Source organism: Staurois parvus, unplaced genomic scaffold, assembly GCF_062004578.1.
Source record: "Staurois parvus isolate SC_StPar_1 unplaced genomic scaffold, SC_StPar_1.0 ptg001299l, whole genome shotgun sequence".
Lineage (NCBI taxonomy): Eukaryota > Metazoa > Chordata > Amphibia > Anura > Ranidae > Staurois > Staurois parvus.
The window spans coordinates 66,136-92,500 of record NW_028319095.1 but is presented as its reverse complement, the minus strand read 5'-3'; the positions used below and the strand labels follow the sequence as shown (position 1 = coordinate 92,500).

Here is a 26,365-nt window from a genome sequence, read left to right as displayed (position 1 = left end):
GGTACGGGACGAGGTCCAATAAAGACAAGCAGTGGGCAACGTCAACGTGACTATTTGGCCAGCCAGATCAGAGCAATCGCCTAGGTTACAGAACCAGTTTCACTAACCCCCGTTGAGATAATTGGTCTCCGCAGCATTTGCTGGCACCCATCATTTCTTGCCTTCCACCAAGCATAGATATTTGGCCAAACCACCTGTTCATGGCCCCCCCTGACAATAGCAGATACACTAGCCTGCTTAAAGCCTTACAATACAATGGGTCCTGGAGGGATCGTCGTTGGACCATCAACTGGCCAGTTTAATCCATCAAGTCCAACAAGAGACGTTCCCCATGACTGGTGTACAATGAATATTTTACCCATTCAGAAGAAGAGTGAATGAACAGAATCCCTCCTAATCCCTCCTAAAAAGATGGTTCAATGATTATTTACAGTGCGGATGGAAAGTTTGGGCACCCCAGCTAAAAATGTGTATTAATGTGCATAAAGAAGCCAAGGAAAGATGGAAAAATCTCCAAAAGGCATCAAATTACAGATTAGACATTCTTATAATATGTCAACAAAAGTTAGATTTTATTTCCATCATTTACACTTTCAAAATAACAGAAAACAAAAAAATGGCGTCTGCAAAAGTTTGGGCACCCTGCAGAATTTATAGCATGCACTGCCCCCTTTGCCAAGCTGAGACCTGCCAGTGTCATGGATTGTTCTCAATCATCGTCTGGGAAGACCAGGTGATGTTAATCTCAAAGGTTTTAAATGCCCCGACTCATCTGACCTTGCCCCAACAATCAGCACCATGGCTTCTTCTAAGCAGTTGTCTAGAAAACTGAAACTGAAAATAGTTGACGCTCACAAAGCTGGAGAAGGCTATAAGAAGATAGCAAAGCGTTTTCAGATGTCAATATCCTCTGTTCGGAATGTAATTAAGAAATGGCAGTCATCAGGAACAGTGGAAGTTAAAGCAAGATCTGGAAGACCAAGAAAAATATCAGACAGAACAGCTCGCAGGATTGTGAGAAAAACAATTGAAAACCCACGTTTGATGGCACGATCCCTCCAGAAAGATCTGGCAGACACTGGAGTTGTGGTCACTATTCCACTATAAAGAGATACTTGTACAAATATGGTCTTCATGGAAGAGTCATCAGAAGAAAACCTCTTCTACGTCCTCACCACAAAAATCATCATTTGAACTTTGCAAACGAACATATAGACAAGCCTGATGCATTTTGGAAACAAGTTCTGTGGACCGATGAGGTTAAAATGGAACTGGAATGAGCCGGAATGGGCCGGAATGAGCAAAGGTACGTTTGGAGAAGAAGGGGCACAGAATTGAATGAAAAGAACCTCTGTCCAACTGTGAAGCATGGGGTTGGATCAATCATGCTTTGGGGTTGTGTTGCAGCCAGTGGCACAGGGAACATCTCACGAGTAGAAGGAAAAATGGATTCAATAAAATTTCAGCAAATTTTGTATGGTAACTTGATGCCATCTGTGAAAAAGCTGAAGTTAAAGAGAGGATGGCTTCTACAAATGGATAATGATCCTAAACACACCTTGAAATCCACGGGGGATTACATCAAGAGGCGTAAACTGAAGGTTTTGCCATGGCCTTCACAATCTCCTGACCTCAACATCATTGAAAATCTATGGATAGACCTTAAAAGAGCAGTGCGTGACAGACAGCCCAGAAATCTCAAAGAGCTGGAAGACTTTTGTAAGGAAGAATGGGCAAAGATACCTCAAACAAGAACTGAAAGACTCTTGGCTGGCTACAAAAAGTGTTTACAAGCCGTGATACTTGCCAAAGGGGGCAGTACAAGATATTAACTCTGCAGGGGGCCCAAACTTTTGCAGACGCCATTTTTTTGTTTTCTGTTATTTTGAAAGTGTAAATGATGGAAATAAAATCTAACTTTTGTTGACATATTATAAGAATGTCTAATCTGTAATTTGATGCCTTTTGGAGATTTTTCCATCTTTCCTTGGCTTCTTTATGCACATTAATACACATTTTTAGCTGGGGGGCCCAAACTTTCCATCCCCACTGTAAAGACAGGCAACTTGCTGGAGTCTGGACCCAAAGCCTCCTGGCTCTCCTGAGGGCACGTCAGGTCAGACTGATCTGATTGCATTTTTATGGCTGCATATTTGGGTAGTTTTGTGTCGTTGATTTCAGCAAAGCATTTGATACGGATTTGTATAACAATAATAATCTCATGAAAGTTGTATCTGGTAAGACGTAACCTTTGGGCAGTTCATGGATATGTGGTGGGCTAAAGTATCAGAGTGTGCCTGTAAATGGGGCTCATTCAGAACACAGACCAGTCACTAGTGGGGTACCCCAAGGCTCTGTCCGGGGTCCTGTTCTGTTCAATCCGTTATAACGGAAAGTGAGAAATATTGTTATCATTCCTGGAAGTGATTGTAACATTGATTTTACCAAAGCATTGGAAACCACAGAAGAGTAAAATGAGCAAACAGTGTTGCTGGGCAGAAGGGAAATCAAAAAGGGTTCCGGGGGGCATCGGCAGGAGGAAGGAGGTCCTGATTCCTCTATATAGATCCTATCACTAGAGGGGTCACCGGCAGGAGGAAGGAGGTCCTGATTCCTGTATATAGATCTATCACTAGAGGGGTCACCGGCAGGAGGAAGGAGGTCCTGATTCCTCTATATAGATCTATCACTAGAGGGGTCACCGGCAGGAGGAAGGAGGTCCTGATTCCTCTATATAGATCCTATCACTAGAGGGGTCACCGGCAGGAGGAAGGAGGTCCTGATTCCTCTATATAGATCTATCACTAGAGGGGTCACCGGCAGGAGGTCCTGATTCCTCTATATAGATCCTATCACTAGAGGGGTCACCGGCAGGAGGAAGGAGGTCCTGATTCCTCTATATAGATCTATCACTCGAGGGGTCACCGGCAGGAGGAAGGAGGTCCCAATTCCTCTATATAGATCCTATCACTAGAGGGGTCACCGGCAGGAGGAAGGAGGTCCTGATTCCTCTATATAGATCCTATCACTAGAGGGGTCACCGGCAGGAGGAAGGAGGTCCTGATTCCTCTATATAGATCTATCACTAGAGGGGTCACCGGCAGGAGGAAGGAGGTCCCGATTCCTCTATATAGATCTATCACTAGAGGGGTCACCGGCAGGAGGAAGGAGGTCCCGATTCCTCTATATAGATCCTATCACTAGAGGGGTCACCGGCAGGAGGAAGGAGGTCCTGATTCCTCTATATAGATCTATCACTAGAGGGGTCACCGGCAGGAGGAAGGAGGTCCCGATTCCTCTATATAGATCCTATCACTAGAGGGGTCCCCGGCAGGAGGAAGGAGGTCCTGATTCCTCTATATAGATCTATCACTAGAGGGGTCACCGGCAGGAGGAAGGAGGTCCTGATTCCTCTATATAGATCTATCACTAGAGGGGTCACCGGCAGGAGGAAGGAGGTCCCGATTCCTCTATATAGATCCTATCACTAGAGGGGTCACCGGCAGGAGGAAGGAGGTCCCGATTCCTCTATATAGATCTATCACTAGAGGGGTCACCGGCGGGAGGAAGGAGGTCCTGATTCCTCTATATAGATCTATCACTAGAGGGGTCACCGGCAGGAGGAAGGAGGTCCTGATTCCTCTATATAGATCCTGTCACTAGAGGGGTCACCGGCAGGAGGAAGGAGGTCCTGATTCCTCTATATAGATCTATCACTAGAGGGGTCACCGGCAGGAGGAAGGAGGTCCTGATTCCTCTATATACTGTATAACTCACACAAATGTCTTCCACTCATTGCCCAATAGTTACAAATTGTAACCCCCCCCAAAAAAAATACAATCCTGACTTACAGAATTGCCATGCATGTCGTCCGCGGCGTACGTGTCTCCCAAGTTATAGGTGGTGGAGATTATTTTCCGAGTCGTTCTTGGTGGCGTAGAACTCTGAGATGTGACCGCGTTCATCCTTGTGGTGGTCACACGTGGGGGTCCTTCAGTCCTTAATAGGTTGCTGGGCTTAGTGGGTCGCTCGGTTGGGGGGGGGGGTCGCTCTGTCGTCTGCGGTGTGAACTTCGTAGTCTTAGCAGCTTCTTTGGAAGGTGTTGGAGTCCCGGGAGGCACCACAGTGATGGCAGAAGGTGTTGGAGACTTTGTAGAAATGTTTTGATTGTTCACATTCTCATCATCGATCTCTTCTCTATTGTTGTCCTTTAAGTCTTCATTACTGTATAAAAAATACATAAATAATAATAAATAAAAGTGGAGGAAGTTTACCGGGTTTTAGTGGTTAAATATTGTGAATTTATTTATTCGATACATTAAAAAACACTAACAACACTCTATCATTCTGAGACATTGGCAATAATTGTCCCTCAGCAGTTTGTATCTCCCCCACCAGAAGGCAGTACTGGGGCAGGATTGTCCAGGGCAAGGATGCGGATCTTCTCCCCCTTCCTAATTATTATTATTATACAGTATTTATAAAGCGCCAATAGTTGGCTCAGCGCTGTACATTACAAAGGGGGACAGAACATGTGACAGAACAATACCAATACAATGTGATACATGAGGGGATCGAGGGCCCTGATCCTGGGAGCTTACAATCTAGGAGGGAGGGGATGGTGGCACAGGAGGAGATAGCTGTGGGGGATGGTAGGAAGAGTGGAGGAGGGAGGCAAGTTAGCAGGGGGTGGGGTAGGCTTCCCTGAAGAGGTGGGTTTTCAGAGTGCGCCTAAAGGAGAGGAGAGTAGGTGATAATCTGATGGGTTGGGGCAGGGAGTTCCAGAGGATGTGTGACACCCTGGAGAAGTCCTGGAGGCAGGAATGGGAGGAGGAGACCAGGGAGCTAGAGAGAAGGAGGTCTTGTGAGGAGCGGAGTGTGCGTGTTGGGTGGTACTTGGATATTAGGTCAGTGATGTAGTTCGGGGCAGTATGGTGGACGGCTTTGTACGTCAGTGTTAGGATTTTGAATTTGATCCATTGGGCAATCGGAAGCCAGTGGAGGGATTGGCAGAGGGGGGTGGAGGAAACTGAGTGGAGGTCAGGTGGAGGGATTGGCAGAGAGGGGTGGAGGAAACTGAATGGAGGTCAGTGGAGGGATTGGCAGAGGGGGGTGGAGGACACTGATTGGAGGCCAGTGGAGGGATTGGCAGAGGGGGGTAGAGGAAACTGAATGGAGGCCAGTGGAGGGATTGGCAGAGGGGGGTGGAGGAAACTGAGTGGAGGTCAGTGGAGGGATTGGCAGAGGGGGGTGGAGGACACTGAGTGGAGGGATTGGCAGAGGGGGGTGGAGGACACTGAGTGGAGGGATTGGCAGAGGGGGGTGGAGGCCAGTGGAGGGATTGGCAGAGGGGGGTGGAGGACACTGAATGGAGGCCAGTGGAGGGATTGGCAGAGGGGGGTGGAGGACACTGAGTGGAGGGATTGGCAGAGGGGGGTGGAGGCCAGTGGAGGGATTGGCAGAGGGGGGTGGAGGACACTGAATGGAGGCCAGTGGAGGGATTGGCAGAGGGGGGTGGTGGAGATGGAGCGGTTGGAAAGGTGAATGAGTCTGGCAGCCGTATTCAGGATGGACTGAAGCGGGGATAGCCAGCGGCGAGGCAGGCCAGTGAGGAGGGAGTTGCAGTAGTCGAGTCGTGATATGATGAGGGAGTGGATGAGCTGTTTAGTGGTTTCTGGGGTTAGGAACGTGTGGATTTTGGCGATATTGCGGAGGTGGAGTCTGCATGTTGCGGAGGTGGAGTCTGCATGTTGCGGAGGTGGAGTCTGCATGTTGCGGAGGTGGAGTCTGCATGTTGCGGAGGTGGAGTCTGCATGTTGCGGAGGTGGAGTCTGCATGTTGCGGAGGTGGAGTCTGCATGTTGCGGAGGTGGAGTCTGCATGTTGCGGAGGTGGACTTCCATTTTGCTACACCCAGGAAGTCCCATTCACATGCAGTGTACCCACACATCAGTGAGGAGGGGGGACTGCTTGTAATGTGAGTGTTACTCTTTACTCTTTGAATAAACAAAGTTTACTAAAGTATTACACTTAGAGGTTTTTCTTGGCTCACTGGATTGGTGAGCTATGATCCTTCAGAACCATCTTGACTGATCAGGGGCACTAGGAGCCCCATAAAGGAGATCCAGGGAAGGAAGGAAGCTGCTGGCCATTATAAATCAAGGATCCAGGGTGATCCTGCAAGCCTGTTGGCCCCTTTGGGGTCACTAGGAGGAGGTGAGGAGGCAATTTAGCCATTAGCAGGAGAAGAGTTTGGCACAGTCACGGATTTATTTGTCACTGTTGCACTCTGCATGATTTTATTCATTTCCACAAAAGGACGTTGTTTAAAGATTGTCTTTCATCAAGGAGGACACATTTATATATTTTTATTTATTTTTGTGGCACTGTGTGAGCACTGCTAAGAGTTTCCTCATTGGATTAAGTTTGGATGTTTTTGCCTTAATCCTAGTAGATGACGCTATCCATGTGGTTGTGTGAATTAGTAGTCACATATTATATATAAGTTGGTACACTTATTCCTAAATGGGTGATAGATTTCCATTTGGAATCTTAGTTTGGCTCTTCATTTTTGTCACTATTATATATTATATTATTTTATATTGATTTATTTTTAGGAACTATTATTGTGGATTAGACACAGTTTTTTAGGAGCGCTACACTGTTTGTTATGATTTATTGACACTGTTTTGGTATCAGTCCTTGAGTGTTGGCAGCTGTAGAATAGGGTCTGCACTTCCATTTCATAGCGCAGGAGGATTTCTGACTATTCATGGGGGAGATGTACCAACGCAAACCAAGTTTTACAATAATAACACTCAGCAGTGCAGATGAAATTGTGAACAAGAGAAATATTTGGCGCACTAAGAAGAATCAAGCGATCATTTGACCACTGTGATTGGTTGTCACAGTGGTCACATGACCAGAAGACGGTTTTGCTGGCTACTGTTTGTTAGTGGGGACCGAGAGCTGTCTTTCGCATGCGCGCTCTCACCACACAAACATTGGCTGCCCAGCGACCGATCTGTGCGACATGTGGGAGCCGATCGTTCTGCTGCCGGAGATATGCGTTACACAGGTGGCAGCAGGTGAAGGGTACAACACGCATCTTGAAGGCATTGAAGGAGATCAGACGGGAAGAAGGCCGAATTTTAGGCCCATTAGAGGGGACTTCTTTGTAATGATTAATTGTGAGAAGGGTTGTGGGCAGCGGAATGCTTGCTGGTGGAGGAAGTTATTGTAATAGATTTCATCTCGTCCAGGATCCGGTTATACTACAATATTACTATTTATGGTTGCAGAATCTTTCAGCAGAAAGTTGGGTACAGCGAAGGGAACGAGGTCTTCACCCAGATCTGCCAGATTCTTTGACATATTGGGAACCATTTTCATCTGGCAGTTTGATGAGTTGAGTGCAGACCTTGTTGTTGGTGAAGGTACATAGACGACGTATTTTTTAGGTTCCCAACCTGATTTAGATGGTTTTGTCATCCAGCTTTAGCCCTCCTGCACACGGGACATTTTTACAGCGACTGTTTTTGGCTTTTGACGTTTTTTCTACAGCTAGTAACCCCCCAGAATGTTATCCTAGGTGTCCATCCCCGGCATGTTATCCTATGTGTCCATCCCCGGCGTGTTCTCCTGTGTGTCCATCCCCGGCATGTTCTCCTGTGTGTCCATCCCCGGCATGTTCTCCTGTGTGTCCATCCCCGGCATGTTCTCCTGTGTGTCCATCCCCGGCATGTTATCCTATGTGTCCATCCCCGGCATGTTATCCTATGTGTCCATCCCCGGCGTGTTCTCCTGTGTGTCCATCCCCGGCGTGTTATCCTGTGTGTCCATCCCAGGCATGTTATCCTAGGTGTCCATCCCCGGCGTGTTCTCCTGTGTGTCCATCCCAGGCATGTTATCCTAGGTGTCCATCCCCGGCGTGTTCTCCTGTGTGTCCATCCCCGGCGTGTTATCCTGTGTGTCCATCCCCGGCATGTTATCCTGTGTGTCCATCCCCGGCATGTTATCCTGTGTGTCCATCCCCGGCATGTTCTCCTATGTGTCCATCCCTGGCATGTTATCCTGTGTGTCCATCCCTGGCATGTTATCCTGTGTGTCCATCCCCGGCATGTTATCCTATGTGTCCATCCCCGGCATGTTATCCTGTGTGTCCATCCCTGGCATGTTATCCTGTGTGTCCATCCCTGGCATGTTATCCTAGGTGTCCATCCCCGGCATGTTCTCCTATGTGTCCATCCCCGGCATGTTATCCTGTGTGTCCATCCCCGGCATGTTATCCTGTGTGTCCATCCCCGGCATGTTATCCTGTGTGTCCATCCCCGGCATCTTATCCTATGTGTCCATCCCCGGCATGTTATCCTGTGTGTCCATCCCCGGCATGTTATCCTGTGTGTCCATCCCCGGCATCTTATCCTATGTGTCCATCCCCGGCATGTTATCCTGTGTGTCCATCCCCGGCATGTTCTCCTGTGTGTCCATCCCCGGCATGTTATCCTGTGTGTCCATCCCAGGCATGTTATCCTGTGTGTCCATCCCCGGCATGTTATCCTGTGTGTCCATCCCCGGCATGTTATCCTGTGTGTCCATCCCCGGCATGTTATCCTGTGTGTCCATCCCCGGCATGTTATCCTGTGTGTCCATCCCCGGCATGTTATCCTGTGTGTCCATCCCCGGCATGTTATCCTGTATGTCCATCCCGGCATGTTATCCTGTGTGTCCATCCCGGCATGTTATCCTGTGTGTCCATCCCCAGCATGTTATCCTGTGTGTCCATCCCCGGCATGTTATCCTGTGTGTCCATCCCCGGCATGTTATCCTGTGTGTCCATCCCCGGCATGTTATCCTGTGTGTCCATCCCCGGCATGTTATCCTATGTGTCCATCCCAGGCATGTTATCCTGTGTGTCCATCCCCGGCATGTTATCCTGTGTGTCCATCCCCGGCATGTTATCCTGTATGTCCATCCCGGCATGTTATCCTGTGTGTCCATCCCCGGCATGTTATCCTGTGTGTCCATCCCAGGCATGTTATCCTATGTGTCCATCCCCGGCATGTTATCCTGTGTGTCCATCCCCGGCATGTTATCCTGTGTGTCCATCCCAGGCATGTTATCCTGTGTGTCCATCCCCGGCATGTTATCCTGTGTGTCCATCCCCGGCATGTTATCCTGTGTGTCCATCCCCAGCATGTTATCCTGTGTGTCCATCCCAGGCATGTTATCCTGTGTGTCCATCCCCGGCATGTTATCCTGTGTGTCCATCCTCGGCATGTTATCCTGTGTGTCCATCCCCGGCATGTTATCCTATGTGTCCATCCCCGGCATGTTATCCTGTGTGTCCATCCCCGGCATGTTATCCTATGTGTCCATCCCCGGCATGTTATCCTGTGTGTCCGTGTGTACATAGACTGGAATCAATGTTTTTTTGGCTGGAAAAAAATACCCAGAACTAGCAGGTTTCTAGATGAGTTTATTAGCTGGAAAAATGCTCTAAATCTGTAAAACGCGGTAAAAAAAAAGCTAAAACATGCTAAAAACCAAAAACACAGGAAAATGCCGCTAAACGTGGCAAAACTCTGCTAAATGCTAATGCAAAACTGCTAAAAAATGCTGAAAAACTCGGGTTTTTAACGCGACTTTACACAGCTAACGTTACCAGTGTTATCAAAACGCCCCCCCAGTGTGCGAGGACTTAAATGTTGGGGATTTCCGTTCAGTTTTTACACTTTCGTAGAGCTGCGAGGAAATGTATTTTCTGGTATCTGCACATTTTTTAAAAAGGATTCAAACTTCTTCTGTTTTGCAGATTTTTTTTGTTGGGGGGGGGGGCTGAATAGCTGGGCACTGCCATGGGGGACATGGCCAATGTATTTTTATTTGGAGGGGTTCCCAACCTGATTTAGATGCTTTTTTGTCATCCAGCTCTAAATGTTAACACCATATGGACTGCGCATAAATGGTGCAAAATAAATATATATATGAGAAACTCTGTAACAATGAGTAACAATGTGTAACAATGAGTAACAATGAGTAACAATGAGTAACAATGTGTAACAATGAGTAACAATGAGTAACAATGAGTAACAATGTGTAACAATGAGTAACAATGTGTAACAATGAGTAACAATGTGTAACAATGTGTAACAATGAGTAACAATGTGTAACAATGAGTAACAATGTGTAACAATGTGTAAGAATGAGTAACAATGTGTAACAATGAGTAACAATGTGTAACAATGAGTAACAATGAGTAACAATGTGTAACAATGTGTAACAATGAGTAACAATGTGTAACAATGAGTAACAATGTGTAACAATGTGTAACAATGAGTAACAATGTGTAACAATGAGTAACAATGTGTAACAATGTGTAACAATGTGTAACAATGAGTAACAATGTGTAACAATGTGTAACAATGAGTAACAATGTGTAACAATGAGTAACAATGTGTAACAATGAGTAACAATGTGTAACAATGAGTAACAATGTGTAACAATGTGTAACAATGAGTAACAATGTGTAACAATGTGTAACAATGAGTAACAATGTGTAACAATGAGTAACAATGTGTAACAATGTGTAAGAATGAGTAACAATGTGTAACAATGAGTAACAATGTGTAACAATGAGTAACAATGAGTAACAATGTGTAACAATGTGTAACAATGAGTAACAATGTGTAACAATGAGTAACAATGTGTAACAATGTGTAACAATGAGTAACAATGTGTAACAATGAGTAACAATGTGTAACAATGTGTAACAATGTGTAACAATGAGTAACAATGTGTAACAATGTGTAACAATGAGTAACAATGTGTAACAATGTGTAACAATGAGTAACAATGTGTAACAATGTGTAACAATGAGTAACAATGTGTAACAATGTGTAACAATGAGTAACAATGTGTAACAATGTGTAACAATGTGTAACAATGAGTAACAATGTGTAACAATGTGTAACAATGAGTAACAATGTGTAACAATGAGTAACAATGAGTAACAATGTGTAACAATGTGTAACAATGAGTAACAATGTGTAACAATGTGTAACAATGAGTAACAATGAGTAACAATGTGTAACAATGTGTAACAATGAGTAACAATGTGTAACAATGAGTAACAATGTGTAACAATGAGTAACAATGAGTAACAATGTGTAACAATGTGTAACAATGAGTAACAATGAGTAACAATGTGTAACAATGAGTAACAATGTGTAACAACGAGTAACAACGAGTAACAACGAGTAACAACGTGTAACAACGTGTAACAACGAGTAACAACGAGTAACAACGAGTAACAATGTGTAACAATGAGTAACAATGAGTAACAATGTGTAACAATGTGTAACAATGTGTAACAATGAGTAACAATGTGTAACAATGAGTAACAATGTGTAACAATGAGTAACAATGAGTAACAATGAGTAACAATGTGTAAAAAGCAATAATAATAATAATTATTCGGTCCCAGTAAGTGAAAATAAGGTGCTGTAAATCTTGATTGTGAACTCCTTGTACAATACAACAGGTGCTCCAATGTGCTCTGATTGGTGCCCCACATGGACTAAAACACGGACTGACACACGGACTAACACACGGACTGACACACAAACTGACACACGGACTGGCACACGGACTGACACACGGACTGGCACACGGACTGACACACGGACTGACACACGGACTGACACAAGGACTAACACACGGACTAACACACGGACTGACACACGGACTGACACACGGACTGACACAAGGACTAACACACGGACTAACACACGGACTGACACACGGACTGACACACGGACTGACACACGAACTGACACACGGACTGACACACGGACTGGCACACGGACTGACACACGGACTGACACACGGACTGGCACACGGACTGACACACGGACTGGCACACGGACTGGCACACGGACTGACACACGGACTGACACACGGACTAAGACACGGACTAAGACACGGACTAACACAAGGACTAACACACGGACTAACACACGGACTGACACACGGACTAAGACACGAACTAACACACGGACTAACACAAGGACTAACACACGGACTAACACACGGACTAACACACGGACTAACACACGGACTAACACATGGACTAACACCATCATCCCGTGACCACCTATCTCTAGGGTGTTCGTTTGCACTTTTGGGAATATCCCGGTATGCAGTGTTGCTAATGGTAACCAGTTGCTCCTCCCAAAGTGCTGTATCAATACCAAGTCTTTCCTCTCCTTTTCCTGGCTCCTCCCCCATGTGCTGGTTCTGGGCGACGTCCTCATGTTCAATGTAAATGTTTTTTTGTAAATGATGATTTCCATTCAGTTTTTCCCCGACGTGTAGCCACCAGGAAATGTATCTTTTGGGATTTGCACCTTTTAGGAAGGACTAACACCTGCGGAGAGGCCGGAGGTGGCAATAAATTCTGCAGACTAGTGGACTCCTAGAAATGGTTGGATGATGAATCGACGTCTAAAGATTGAGGGAATCGGACAAACAAATCATATTAAGGAGTTCGGAGGAAACGATAAATTTGGATCAAAGGAGTCGGGGGAAGTGGAGGCTACAAATAGGGAACGACTAAAACCAGAGATGGGCAGCGAATGGGAACATTCCCTCTTTTCTGAGATGCATTTCTAGAGCTCAGCTGATTTGGAGAATGATTACACCTCTTGGCCTGACAGGGGAACAACATCTGGGCTCCAATAATACCCCCAAAACCCCAATTTTTGTTTAGAAAAGTGAATTGTTTGTAATTTAGCACCCAACTACACAAAGACTAAGAGATCAGAAACATTTCAGAAATCATTTCAGTGAGTTTGTCGGATGTCATAAATACGCCGCATGTAATCTCACCAAGAGGGAAACAGTGAAATCATTTAAATTGGCCAGCGTGAAGGAAATTTTCTGTATTATGCAACCTATGGGGGTGGTACATGTGATAGATTGCCACTGAAAAAAAAGGTGCACCAAAATGAATGAAAACAAGGATGCATACAGTATGTATATTATAGGGGGGCAATAGGGAACATCCTCTCCTAAATCCTTATAATGAGGGTGGGTGTGGCTTGCTGGGCTCTGTATGGACGCACACAGAACTGTCCGGGAGCAGCATGCACAGGATTCTCCTTCCACCCATACACAGGCAACTGCTTGGAGACCAAGAGAGGAAATGTGAACCTGTTGCTGCCTGCGTAACACATGTGAAGCAGAAGGATGGGGATAACGCACCCACACGCCACACACATTCGCTCTGAGCGGCTGAGGTTGCTGCGCTGAGACACATTCGCTGCACTGAGACACATTCGCTGTGCTGAGACACATTCGCTCTGAGCGGCTGAGGTCGCTGTGCTGAGACACCTTCGCTCTGAGCGGCTGAGGTCGCTGTGCTGAGACACATTCGCTGTGCTGAGACACATTCGCTGCACTCTCCCAGAGACCAAGCTGTAAAAGACCGCCCTCTGTACTGACTGGTAGCCATTGGGAATCGCTCCTGATCATGTGACAGGCGTTGCTGCCTCGAAATGCGTAGCCATGCCCCCTCTACACCCACCGACTCCGGACGTCATCAGACAAGTGCCCACATTGTCAAACCAACGCACCCTCTGCGCACGGAGCCCGTGCAATCTCTACCTGGCCGCGGTGCTCCCGTCTGCTTCAGGTGACCCGGGATCTTACGCATGATGGCTTCTGAGCTTCATATGTGCTTTTATCTCGACTTCATGTGAGCGGCCAATTTGCATTTTTTTTTTAATTCGTGATCTCATCTGCTGCACTTAGAAGCGCCCTCTTGTGTCTCTTTTGCATTACCAGTGTGGCAGCCAATCACAGTGGTCACATGATTGCTGATCCTTCCCCAGATTTTCAGAACTATTCAAAGGGATGCCATGGAGAGCAGGAAAGGGTTAAAGGGAAAAGAAAATGATTGATTATAAGTGTGGAATGTCTATTCTCAAAGAAAAAAGAAAATCACTAATAATAATAAAATGCTTCTCAGCAACGCAATCGGTCATTTTAGTCTTTTTCTGCTGATCTGTGTGTCCTGGAAGGACCAGCCTGCCTGCCGCTGATCTGCTGATCTGTGTGTCCTGGAAGGACCAGCCTGCCCGCCGCTGATCTGTGTGTTCCGGAAGGACCAGCCTGCCCGCCGCTGATCTGCGTGTTCCGGAAGGACCAGCCTGCCCGCCGCTGATCTGTGTGTTCTGGAAGGACCAGCCTGCCCGCCGCTGATCTGTGTGTTCTGGAAGGACCAGCCTGCCCGCCGCTGATCTGTGTGTTCTGGAAGGACCAGCCTGCCCGCCGCTGATCTGCGTGTTCTGGAAGGACCAGCCTACCCGCCGCTGATCTGTGTGTCCTGGAAGGACCAGCCTGGCTGCCGCTGATCTGTGTGTTCTGGAAGGACCAGCCTGGCTGCCGCTGATCTGTGTGTCCTGGAAGGACCAGCCTGCCCGCCGCTGATCTGTGTGTTCTGGAAGGACCAGCCTGCCCGCCGCTGATCTGTGTGTTCCGGAAGGACCAGCCTGCCCGCCGCTGATCTGCGTGTTCTGGAAGGACAAGCCTGCCCGCCGCTGATCTGTGTGTTCTGGAAGGACCAGCCTGCCCGCCGCTGATCTGTGTGTTCCGGAAGGACCAGCCTGCCCGCCGCTGATCTGCGTGTTCTGGAAGGACAAGCCTGCCCGCCGCTGATCTGTGTGTCCTGGAAGGACCAGCCTGCCTGCCGCTGATCTGCGTGTTCTGGAAGGACCAGCCTGCCCGCCGCTGATCTGCGTGTTCTGGAAGGACCAGCCTGGCCGCCGCTGATCTGTGTGTTCTGGAAGGACCAGCCTGGCTGCCGCTGATCTGTGTGTCCTGGAAGGACCAGCCTGCCCGCCGCTGATCTGTGTGTTCTGGAAGGACCAGCCTGCCCGCCGCTGATCTGTGTGTTCCGGAAGGACCAGCCTGCTCGCCGCTGATCTGCGTGTTCTGGAAGGACAAGCCTGCCCGCCGCTGATCTGTGTGTTCCGGAAGGACCAGCCTGCCCGCCGCTGATCTGTGTGTCCTGGAAGGACCAGCCTGCCTGCCGCTGATCTGCGTGTTCTGGAAGGACCAGCCTGCCCGCCGCTGATCTGTGTGTTCCGGAAGGACCAGCCTGCCCGCCGCTGATCTGTGTGTTCCGGAAGGACCAGCCTGCCCGCCGCTGATCTGCGTGTTCTGGAAGGACCAGCCTGCCCGCCGTTGATCTGTGTGTTCCGGAAGGACCAGCCTGCCCGCCGCTGATCTGCGTGTTCTGGAAGGACCAGCCTGCCCGCCGCTGATCTGTGTGTTCCGGAAGGACCAGCCTGCCCGCCGCTGATCTGTGTGTCCTGGAAGGACCAGCCTGCCCGCCGCTGATCTGCGTGTTCTGGAAGGACCAGCCTGGCTGCCGCTGATCTGCGTGTTCTGGAAGGACCAGCCTGCCCGCCGCTGATCTGTGTGTTCCGGAAGGACCAGCCTGCCCGCCGCTGATCTGCGTGTTCTGGAAGGACCAGCCTGCCCGCCGCTGATCTGTGTGTTCTGGAAGGACCAGCCTGGCTGCCGCTGATCTGTGTGTTCTGGAAGGACCAGCCTGGCTGCCGCTGATCTGTGTGTTCTGGAAGGACCAGGCTGCTCGCCGCTGATCTGCTGATCTGTGTGTCCTGGAAGGACCAGCCTGCCCACCGCTGATCTGTGTGTCCTGGAAGGACCAGCCTGCCCGCCGCACCACCAATTCTCCATCTGAATGAAGAGGCAGCCATGTTTAGCAAAACCAAAACTGTTATTTATATATATATTTTTTCAGCTACAATACTGAGGATGGATGGAATGACAGATTTCACGAGTCGTTAATCCTGTACAGAGCTCTGGACACGCCTGTTGTATGACTTTTATGATATGTGTAGCCCGGGGCACGGTACACGCAGATACGTCACATATGTTGTTTATATGAGAGCTAAATGACGCAAACACGCCTATTCCCCAGATGGCGCCCGTCATGTGACATCCTATTCTATCATTCTTGTAAGCAGGGAGGAAGGCTCACCCCGGGGAGAAGATCGGCTGGAATATTTGGAGAGTTTATTACAAAACAGAAGAGAAATGTTCATCATACGTGAGGATTCTGCGCTCGGCTTCTTGTTGGCGATTTACAGAACTGACTTCATAGCAAACTCTGCCTTGTCTGGTTTACCTGTTCAGGTGTATCACATGTCAGAGGGATCCCACCATTCCTCCCGACTATGCCTTCATCTGCCTCAAGACCAGCACCATTATTGTTCAGGCATCTTCCAGGGCCGAGACTACAATGCCGACCTTTTATGTAAATCTTTTCCCCGTATTGTAGTCTTTGTGTTCTTAGCTGTGTGAATACCGGATCCCTCACACAGTTCAGTCACCAATCTGCTGCTTCTCAATCTGTGTCCAGTCTTCTCATTGGTCACATCACATGGACAGTCTTCTCCTTGGTGACATCACATGAACAGTCTTCTCCTTGGTGACATCACACGAACAGTCTTCTCCTTGGTGACATCACATGGACAGTCTTCTCATTGGTCACATCACACGGACAGTCTTCTCCTTGGTCACATCACATGGACAGTCTTCTCATTGGTCACATCACATGAACAGTCTTCTCCTTGGTGACATCACATGAACAGTCTTCTCCTTGGTGACATCACACGGACAGTCTTCTCCTTGGTGACATCACACGGACAGTCTTCTCATTGGTCACATCACACGGACAGTCTTCTCCTTGGTCACATCACACGAACAGTCTTCACCTTGGTCACATCACACAGACAGTCTTCTCCTTGGTCACATCACACAGACAGTCTTCTCCTTGGTCACCCAACATGGACAGTCTTCTCCTTGGTCACATCACATGAACAGTCTTCTCCTTGGTCACATCACACAGACAGTCTTCTCCTTGGTCACCCAACATGGACAGTCTTCTCCTTGGTCACATCACATGGACAGTCTTCTCCTTGGTGACATCACATTCACAGTCTTCTCCTTGGTCACATCACATGAACAGTCTTCTCCTTGGTCACATCACACGAACAGTCTTCACCTTGGTCACATCACATGAACAGTCCTCCTTGGTCACATCACACGGACAGTCTTCTCCTTGGTCACATCACACGGACAGTCTTCTCCTTGGTCACATCACTTGGACAGTCTTCTCCTTGGTGACATCACATGGACAGTCTTCTCCTTGGTGACATCACATGGACAGTCTTCTCCTTGGTCACATCACATGAAGAGTCTTCTCCTTGGTCACATCACAAGGACAGTCTTCTCCTTGGTCACATCACACAGACAGTCTTCTCCTTGGTCACCCAACATGGACAGTCTTCTCCTTGGTCACCCAACATGGACAGTCTTCTCCTTGGTCACATCACATGGACAGTCTTCTCCTTGGTCACCCAACATGGACAGTCTTCTCCTTGGTCACATCACATGGACAGTCTTCTCCTTGGTCACATCACTTGGACAGTCTTCTCCTTGGTCACATCACATGAACAGTCCTCCTTGGTCACATCACACGGACAGTCTTCTCCTTGATCACATCACACGGACAGTCTTGTCCTTGGTGACATCACACGAACAGTCTTCACCTTGGTCACATCACACAGACAGTCTTCTCCTTGGTCACCCAACATGGACAGTCTTCTCCTTGGTCACCCAACATGGACAGTCTTCTCCTTGGTCACATCACATGGACAGTCTTCTCCTTGGTCACCCAACATGGACAGTCTTCTCCTTGGTGACATCACATGGACAGTCTTCTCCTTGGTCACATCACACGAACAGTCTTCTCCTTGGTCACATCACACAAACAGTCTTCACCTTGGTCACATCACATGAACAGTCCTCCTTGGTCACATCACACGGACAGTCTTCTCCTTGGTCACATCACACGGACAGTCTTCTCCTTGGTCACATCACACGGACAGTCTTCTCCTTGGTCACATCACATGGACAGTCTTCTCCTTGGTCACATCACATGAAGAGTCTTCTCCTTGGTCACATCACACGGACAGTCTTCTCCTTGGTCACATCACACAGACAGTCTTCTCCTTGGTCACCCAACATGGACAGTCTTCTCCTTGGTCACCCAACATGGACAGTCTTCTCCTTGGTCACATCACATGGACAGTCTTCTCCTTGGTCACATCACTTGGACAGTCTTCTCCTTGGTCACATCACATGAACAGTCCTCCTTGGTCACATCACACGGACAGTCTTCTCCTTGATCACATCACACGGACAGTCTTCTCCTTGGTCACATCACTTGGACAGTCTTCTCCTTGGTGACATCACACGGACAGTCTTCTCCTTGGTGACATCACAAGGACAGTCTTCTCCTTGGTCACATCACATGGACAGTCTTCTCCTTGGTCACATCACACGGACAGTCTTCTCCTTGGTCACATCACACGGACAGTCTTCTCCTTGGTCACATCACTTGGACAGTCTTCTCCTTGGTCACATCACACGGACAGTCTTGTCCTTGGTCACATCACATGGACAGTCTTCTCCTTGGTCACATCACACGGACAGTCTTGTCCTTGGTGACATCACATGGACAGTCTTCTCCTTGGTGACATCACACGGACAGACTTCTCCTTGGTCACATCACACGGACAGTCTTCTCCTTGGTCACCCAACACGGACAGTCTTCTCCTTGGTCACATCACACGGACAGTCTTCTCCTTGGTCACATCACACGGACAGTCTTCTCCTTGCTCACATCACACGGACAGTCTTCTCCTTGGTCACATCACATGGACAGTCTTCTCCTTGGTCACATCACACGGACAGTCTTCTCCTTGGTCACCCAACACGGACAGTCTTCTCCTTGGTCACATCACATGGACAGTCTTCTCCTTGGTGACATCACATGGACAGTCTTATCCTTGGTCACATCACACGGACAGTCTTCTCCTTGGTCACATCACACGGACAGTCTTCTCCTTGGTCACATCACACGGACAGTCTTCTCCTTGGTCACATCACACGGACAGTCTTCTCCTTGGTCACATCACACGGACAGTCTTCTCCTTGGTCACATCACACGGACAGTCTTCTCCTTGGTCACATCACACGGACAGTCTTCTCCTTGGTCACATCACACGGACAGTCTTCTCCTTGGTCACATCACACGGACAGTCTTCTCCTTGGTCACCCAACACGGACAGTCTTCTCCTTGGTCACATCACATGGACAGTCATCTCCTTGGTGACATCACATGGACAGTCTTCTCCTTGGTCACATCACACGGACAGTCTTCTCCTTGGTCACATCACACGGACAGTCTTCTCCTTGGTCACATCACACGGACAGTCTTCTCCTTGGTCACATCACACGGACAGTCTTCTCCTTGGTCACATCACACGGACAGTCTTCTCCTTGGTCACATCACACGGACAGTCTTCTCCTTGGTCACATCACACGGACAGTCTTCTCCTTGGTCACATCACACGGACAGTCTTCTCCTTGGTCACATCACACGGACAGTCTTCTCCTTGGTCACATCACATGGACTGTCTCATCTCATGCCTCTTGGCACAGTCCCTGTGACTAGAACAGTCATATTATTTCACAACATCTTCCATAAAGACGGGACAAGCGTGGAACATACTGCGCCTTTGTATCGGCTTTTAGTTTCATAGACTTTGTTTTGCTGCGGAGAAGGATTGGGGACAAATCTAATTATGTGTTTATATGCCAAGTATTGTACAACCCAGAGGTGATGTCAGTGCCAAGATCTTCCCGATTCCGGATGACTCAACAATCGCTCTCAAGTCAAATGACTCCGCAAGAAACGTACATAGTAATATATTAACTTAATAGGTTTTAAAGCTGAGCTCCGGCTCCTCCCCTTCAGTCATGCACAGGTGTACTGGCTCCTCCCCTTCAGTCTTACACAGGTGTACTGGCTCCTCCCCTTCAGTCTTACACAGGTGTACTGGCTCCTCCCCTTCAGTCTTGCACAGGTGTACTGGCTCCTCCCCTTCAGTCTTGCACAGGTGTACCGGCTCCTCCCCTTCAGTCTTGCTCAGGTGTACCTGCTCCTCCCCCTCAGTCTTGCACAGGTGTACAGGCTCCTCCCCTTCAGTCTTACACAGGTGTACTGGCTCCTCCCCTTCAGTCTTGCACAGGTGTACCGGCCCCTCCCCTTCAGTCTTGCAGACCAGCATCACCTTGCTCTTTCCTCCCCATCCTGACCATCCCTGGTTCCGCCCCCTTCTTCTAGACACCTCCCAAGACTAACTCCTCCCAAGAGCTAGCCCACTGCTTCCATCGGGGCTCTTGAGAGGAGTACTGAGGCTGGGAGCTGGAATGTTTTCAGGAAGCCATGTACAGCCCCCTGCTGGCCCCTCCCACACAGACGGTGAATGAGGACTATGGGACTATGGGGATTATGGGGACTATTTGACTATGGAAACTATGGGGACTATCAAATATGGGACTATGGGGATTATGGGGACTATTTGACTATGGAAACTATAGGGACTATGTGGATTATGGGGACTATCAGATATGGGACTATGGGGACTATGGTGACTGTGGGGACTATGAGACTATGGGGACTATGGGGACTGTGGGGACTATGGGGACTATGGTGACTGTGGTGACTGTGGGGACTATGGGGACTGTGGGGACTATGGGGACTGTGGGATTTGTAGTGTACATGACCACAACTAATATTCACTTCTCATTTCAAACAAATGGAGGTGAGGGGGGCAGGAGAGGTTTGGGAGTCCATGGAGAGAGTTACAAGGAAGCAGAACAATGGAGTAACAAGTTCATGAACAACAGATTCCAGGACTGTGGGGTGGGGGAGGGGTGGGGGATGGGTGGGGGAGGGGTACGGGTTATTTGTGGAGGATTCGACTCCATTTCTGTCTGGAAGTTCGATGTCAGACACAACAGAGGGGACAGCCGGTCTGTGATTGGCCGGCTCAGGTGGCTGACACATTGCAGACGGTTTTAGCTGTGAAGTCGCCTCTCCCAGAATGTGGAGGAAACTGATATCTGATGTTAGAGGAACACCGAGAGAGCGAATCCCCAACGTGTGCCGGGAGGGGAGGATGTTCTCCAGTGTTTATTGCAGACTCTGTGCCCATTATGAGGGGTTCCCACCATCCCTGTGCTCATTATGAGGGGTTCCCACCATCCCTGTGCCCATTATGAGGGCTTCCCACCATCCCTGTGCTCATTATGAGGGGTCCCCACCATCCCTGTGCCCATTTTGAGGGGTTCCCACCATCCCTGTGCCCATTATGAGGGCTTCCCACCATCCCTGTGCTCATTATGAGGGGTCCCCACCATCCCTGTGCCCATTTTGAGGGGTTCCCACCATCCCTGTGCCCATTATGAGGGGTCCCCACCACCCCTCTGCCCATTATGAGGGGTCCCCACCATCCCTCTGCCCATTGTGAGGGGTCCCCACCATCCCTGTGCCCATTATGAGCGCTTCCCACCATCCCTGTGCCCATTATGAGGGCTTCCCACCATCCCTGTGCTCATTATGAGGGGTTCCCACCATCCCTGTGCCCATTATGAGGGCTTCCCACCATCCCTGTGCTCATTATGAGGGGTCCCCACCATCCCTGTGCCCATTATGAGGGCTTCCCACCATCCATGTGCTCATTATGAGGGGTTCCCACCATCCCTGTGCCCATTTTGAGGGGTTCCCACCATCCCTGTGCCCATTATGAGGGGTCCTTATCATCCCTCTGCCCAATATGAGGGGTCCCCACCATCCCTGTGCCCATTATGAGGGCTTCCCACCATCCCTGTGCCCATTATGAGGGGTTCCCACCATCCCTGTGCCCATTATGAGGGGTCACCACCATCCCTGTGCCCATTATGAGGGGTCCACACCATCCCTGTGCCCATTTTGAGGGGTCCCCACCATCCCTGTGCTCATTATGAGGGGTTCCCACCATCCCTGTGCCCATTATGAGGGCTTCCCACCATCCCTGTGCTCATTATGAGGGGTCCCCACCATCCCTGTGCCCATTATGAGGGCTTTCCACCATCCCTGTGCTCATTATGAGGGGTCCCCACCATCCCTGTGTTCATTTTGAGGGGTTCCCACCATCCCTGTGCCCATTATGAGGGGTCCCCATCATCCCTCTGCCCAATATGAGGGGTCCCCACCATCCCTGTGCCCATTATGAGGGCTTCCCACCATCCCTGTGCCCATTATGAGGGGTTCCCACCATCCCTGTGCCCATTATGAGGGGTCACCACCATCCCTGTGCCCATTATGAGGGGTCCACACCATCCGTGTGCCCATTATGAGGGGTTCCCACCATCCCTGTGCCCATTATGAGGGGTCACCACCATCCCTGTGCCCATTATGAGGGGTCACCACCATCCCTGTGCCCATTATGAGGGGTCCACACCATCCCTGTGCCCATTTTGAGGGGTCCCCACCATCCCTGTGCCCATTATGAGGGGTTCCCACCATCCCTGTGCTGGATTTTTATTTATTTTATATTACAGAGAATATTAGAGGAGTTGGGAATTCTATGGATGAGACATCATTGTTGGAGCTCATATATAGAAGAAGTCAGCAGGGGACAGGGGGACGGAGGGCAGGAGGACAGGGGACGGGGGACAGGGGGACGGAGGGCGGGGGATGGGGGACAGGAGGACAGGGGACGGGGGACAGGGGGACGGAGGGCGGGGGATGGGGGACAGGAGGACAGGGGACAGGGGACGGGGGACAGGGGGACGGAGGGCGGGGGATGGGGGACAGGAGGACAGGGGACGGGGGACGGAGGGCGGGGGATGGGGGACAGGAGGACAGGGGACGGGGGACGGAGGGCGGGGGATGGGGGACAGGAGGACAGGGGACGGAGGGTGGGGGACAGGAGGACAGGGGACGGGGGACAGGGGGACGGAGGGCGGGGGATGGGGGACAGGAGGATGGGACAGGGGGATGAGGGACAGGAGGATGGGGGACGGGGGACAGGAGGATGGGGGACAGGAGGACAGGAGGATGGGGGACAGGAGGATGGGGGACGGGGGACAGGAGGATGGGGGACAGGAGGACAGGGGGATGGGGGACAGGGGGACGGAGGGTGGGGGACAGGGGGCAGGGACAGGTCCTCTTTATGGAGACATTGGGGGTCTCTCTGGAATGTTTATGATAAGACTGCATTAGGCATAGAGGGGTAATTTCAGTGCTGGTCGGGACGACTCCGAATCAGAGATAGCAATAAATGACAACATTTCTCTGGTCAGCCTGCAAAGGGGACGTGTGACTGGTGACAACCCCTCCTGTGACACCCTACCTGCAGCCCTCTGAACGCCTGAACTGTGGCTGCATCTGATTGGTGGACAGTTTTCCTTCTTTTTTTTAATGTTTGTTGATGTATGGCCGGCTTTAGGTTCTGTGCTGGAAAAAATCCCCATCAGAGCCCCCCTTACATCAAAGTACCTATCAGAGTCCCCCCTTACTTCAGGGTCCCCATCAGAGCCCCCCCTTACTTCAGGGTCCCCATCATAGCCCCCCAGGGTCCCCATCATAGCCCCCCAGGGTCCCCATCAGAGCCCCCCCTTACTTCAGGGTCCACATCATAGCCCCCCCTTACATCAGGGTCCCCATCAGAGTCCCCCCTTACATCAGGGTCCCCATCAGAGCCCCCCTTATTTCAGGGTCCCCATCAGAGCCCCCCCTTGCAGATAAATATAACTGTTTGCTGCACCATACATTCCACAATCTACTTTTTCTACAATCAGATCTGCTGTTCAGAGCGATGACAATAAATGTCCATGAAATCGTTTTGCTGAAAATTGATGGATGATACAATATGAATCTTTTTATATTTCATCCCTTCGATCTGAGAATTGTTCCTTCAGATTGTTCTGTGTATGGCCAACATTCTGATCGATTGTCTGATATAGATGCAGATATTCATTTGTTCGATCAAACAGATCACGTTCTGCCACAGATGATTGACTTGCCTTCCTCAAAAATAATCAATCAAACGGCCGGTCTGCGCTTTACGAATCGTATTCAATCTGATCGCTGCACGATGGCGCACACAAACTGATACAATCATACGATCGATCGTTCCAAGCAAATGATCAATTGACAAAGAATGGCAGTTCTAGTGAACTCTTGGATCAATTTGGTGAAATGTTGTTGATTGCTTCTAATGAGTCGAACAAATATCTGCGAGTTTCAGGAAAACTTCGATTTAGATCAAATTCGGGTAAACTGAGCCGATCGGCCAGGGAAGGAAATTGACAATCAAAGTAATCGATCGGCATCACTGAGATGCTTTATTCATGAATGTCATCGAATTCCGATCAGATTATGAGGTTTACATGGGGAGCGCAGAGAAGCAGTCAGTAACTTTCCACTATCGATCGGAATCCACTTGCCCAGCGATCGATCGGGTGGTTGACTATAGATCAGTTATTCCTCTCGGGAAAGATCGATCAGATTACATGGTGAAAACAGGCGATCAATACATTTCAGCTATCGATCGGAATCCACTTGCCCAGCGATCGATCGGGTGGTAGGAATAATTGATCTATAGTCAACCACCCGATCGATCCATGGGCAAGTGGATTCCGATCGATAGTTGAAATGTATTGATCGCCTGTTTTCACCATGTAATCTCATCATCTGATCGATCTCTGCTGACAGGAATAATTGATCCATAGGCATGTGGATTCCAATCGATAGCTATAATATATTGATTGCCTCTTTTCACCATGTAATCTGATTGCTCTCTCCCGAGAGGAATAATTGATCTAGAGTCAATCGGGAGAGATCGATCAGATTATATGGTGAAAACAGGTAATCAAAAAATGTCAACTATCGATCGGAATCCACTTGCCCAGTGATCGATCGGGTGGTTGACTATAGATCAATTATTCCTACCACCCAATCAATCCATGGGCAAGTGGATTCCAGCCAATAGCTATAATGTATTGATCGCCTGTTTTCACCATGTAATCTGATCGATCTTTCCCGAGAGGAATGATTGATCTATAGTCAATCAGGAGAGATTGATCAGATTACATGGTGAAAACAGGTAATCAATAAATTTCAATTTCCACTATCGATCGGAATCCACTTGCCCAGTGATCGATCGGGTGGTTGACTTTAGATCAATTATTCCTACCACCCAATCAATCCATGGGCAAGTGGATTCTGATGGATAGAAATGTATTGATCGCCTGTTTTCACCATGTAATCTGATCGATCTCTCGATTGACTATAGATCAATTATTCCTATTGGGAGAGATCGATCAGGTTACATGGTGAAAACTGGTGATCGATAACTCAACTTTTGATCGGAATCCACTTGATCGATCAGCTGGTCAGCTATCAACTGATTAGAAAAGAAATTGATCGTTTATCGCCGTGTATATGGCCGCCGTAACGCCGGATTGGAAGTATCCCCGCGCCGGCGCTCTCTTACCTCCCGTCCTCTGATTGGTTGGGATAGATCCCGGCGATGATCTTGTTCTTCTGGGTGACCAGCAGCCCGACCAGCGACACCCCGCAGAGCACCAGCAGAACCCGGCGGAAGGACTTGGAGCGAACTTTGCAGAGCGGGAACAGCCGGGCGAAGAGCATTGCGGCGGAGAGCTCCGGGGTCAGCGGCGGAGAGCTCCGGGGTCAGCGGCGGAGAGCTCCGGGGTCAGCGGCGGAGAGGATCGATCATCGCCTTTGCCGCGTCTTTATCGCCTTCGCCGGGACATCTTCACTCCGCAGAAGACGAATTCCTCTCTCACCCGGACGAGTCGGAACTTGAAGCCACGGCGTCCCGTCACAGCGAATGACACTTCTGGGACGGCGAGCGACTCCCTCGCTATGTTTGAGCCCTGAAGGCGGGTCGCAGCACGAGGATCCGATTTTAGGGCCGCCTAATATATCCTGCAGAGTCATTAACTCCTTCCTGTGCCTCTGCCGGGGGTGGGGAGGAAGAAGGCGTTCTGCAGGACGATCGTTATTATCTCACAGCGCTTATCATCGCCCTAAAATCAGCTGTCCTGGCGTAATCCTCGCAGGGCGGCCCAGACCGGGGAGGAGGGGGCGGAGCCACGCAAGATGAACCAAACATTGTAACCGGCTCACCCCGGGGGGCCCCAAACTTACCACGACAAGGGCCACATCCTATATTGTGCTAATATTCCCAGGCCGAACAAAATCGGTTCTATAAACGAATAAACATGCTCCAAGAAATAACTTTGCATCGGAGTCCCCCCTTACATCAGAATCCCATCAGAAGCCTCCCTTACATCAGAGTTCCCATCTGAGTCTTACATTACTTCAAAGTTCTACCTTACATGAGGATCCC

The 26,365-nt window shown here is 49.3% G+C and overlaps 1 protein-coding gene across 1 annotated transcript in view; it reads right to left on the bottom strand.

The window, feature by feature from the left end:
• The window catches only part of LOC149437383 (alpha-N-acetylgalactosaminide alpha-2,6-sialyltransferase 2-like), a 65,997-nt gene extending 39,977 nt beyond the window's left edge, over positions 1–26,020 (bottom strand). Inside the window, exons 1-2 of the mRNA XM_089660973.1 lie at positions 25,484–26,020; positions 3,852–4,224 (exon numbers count right to left, since the gene is read on the bottom strand). Of these exons, the coding sequence (XP_089517099.1) occupies positions 3,852–4,224; positions 25,484–25,641 (531 nt within the window). The 5' untranslated portion in view covers positions 25,642–26,020. The remainder of the gene's footprint in view (positions 1–3,851; positions 4,225–25,483) is intronic.
• Between the last annotated feature and the right edge of the window lie 345 nt (positions 26,021–26,365).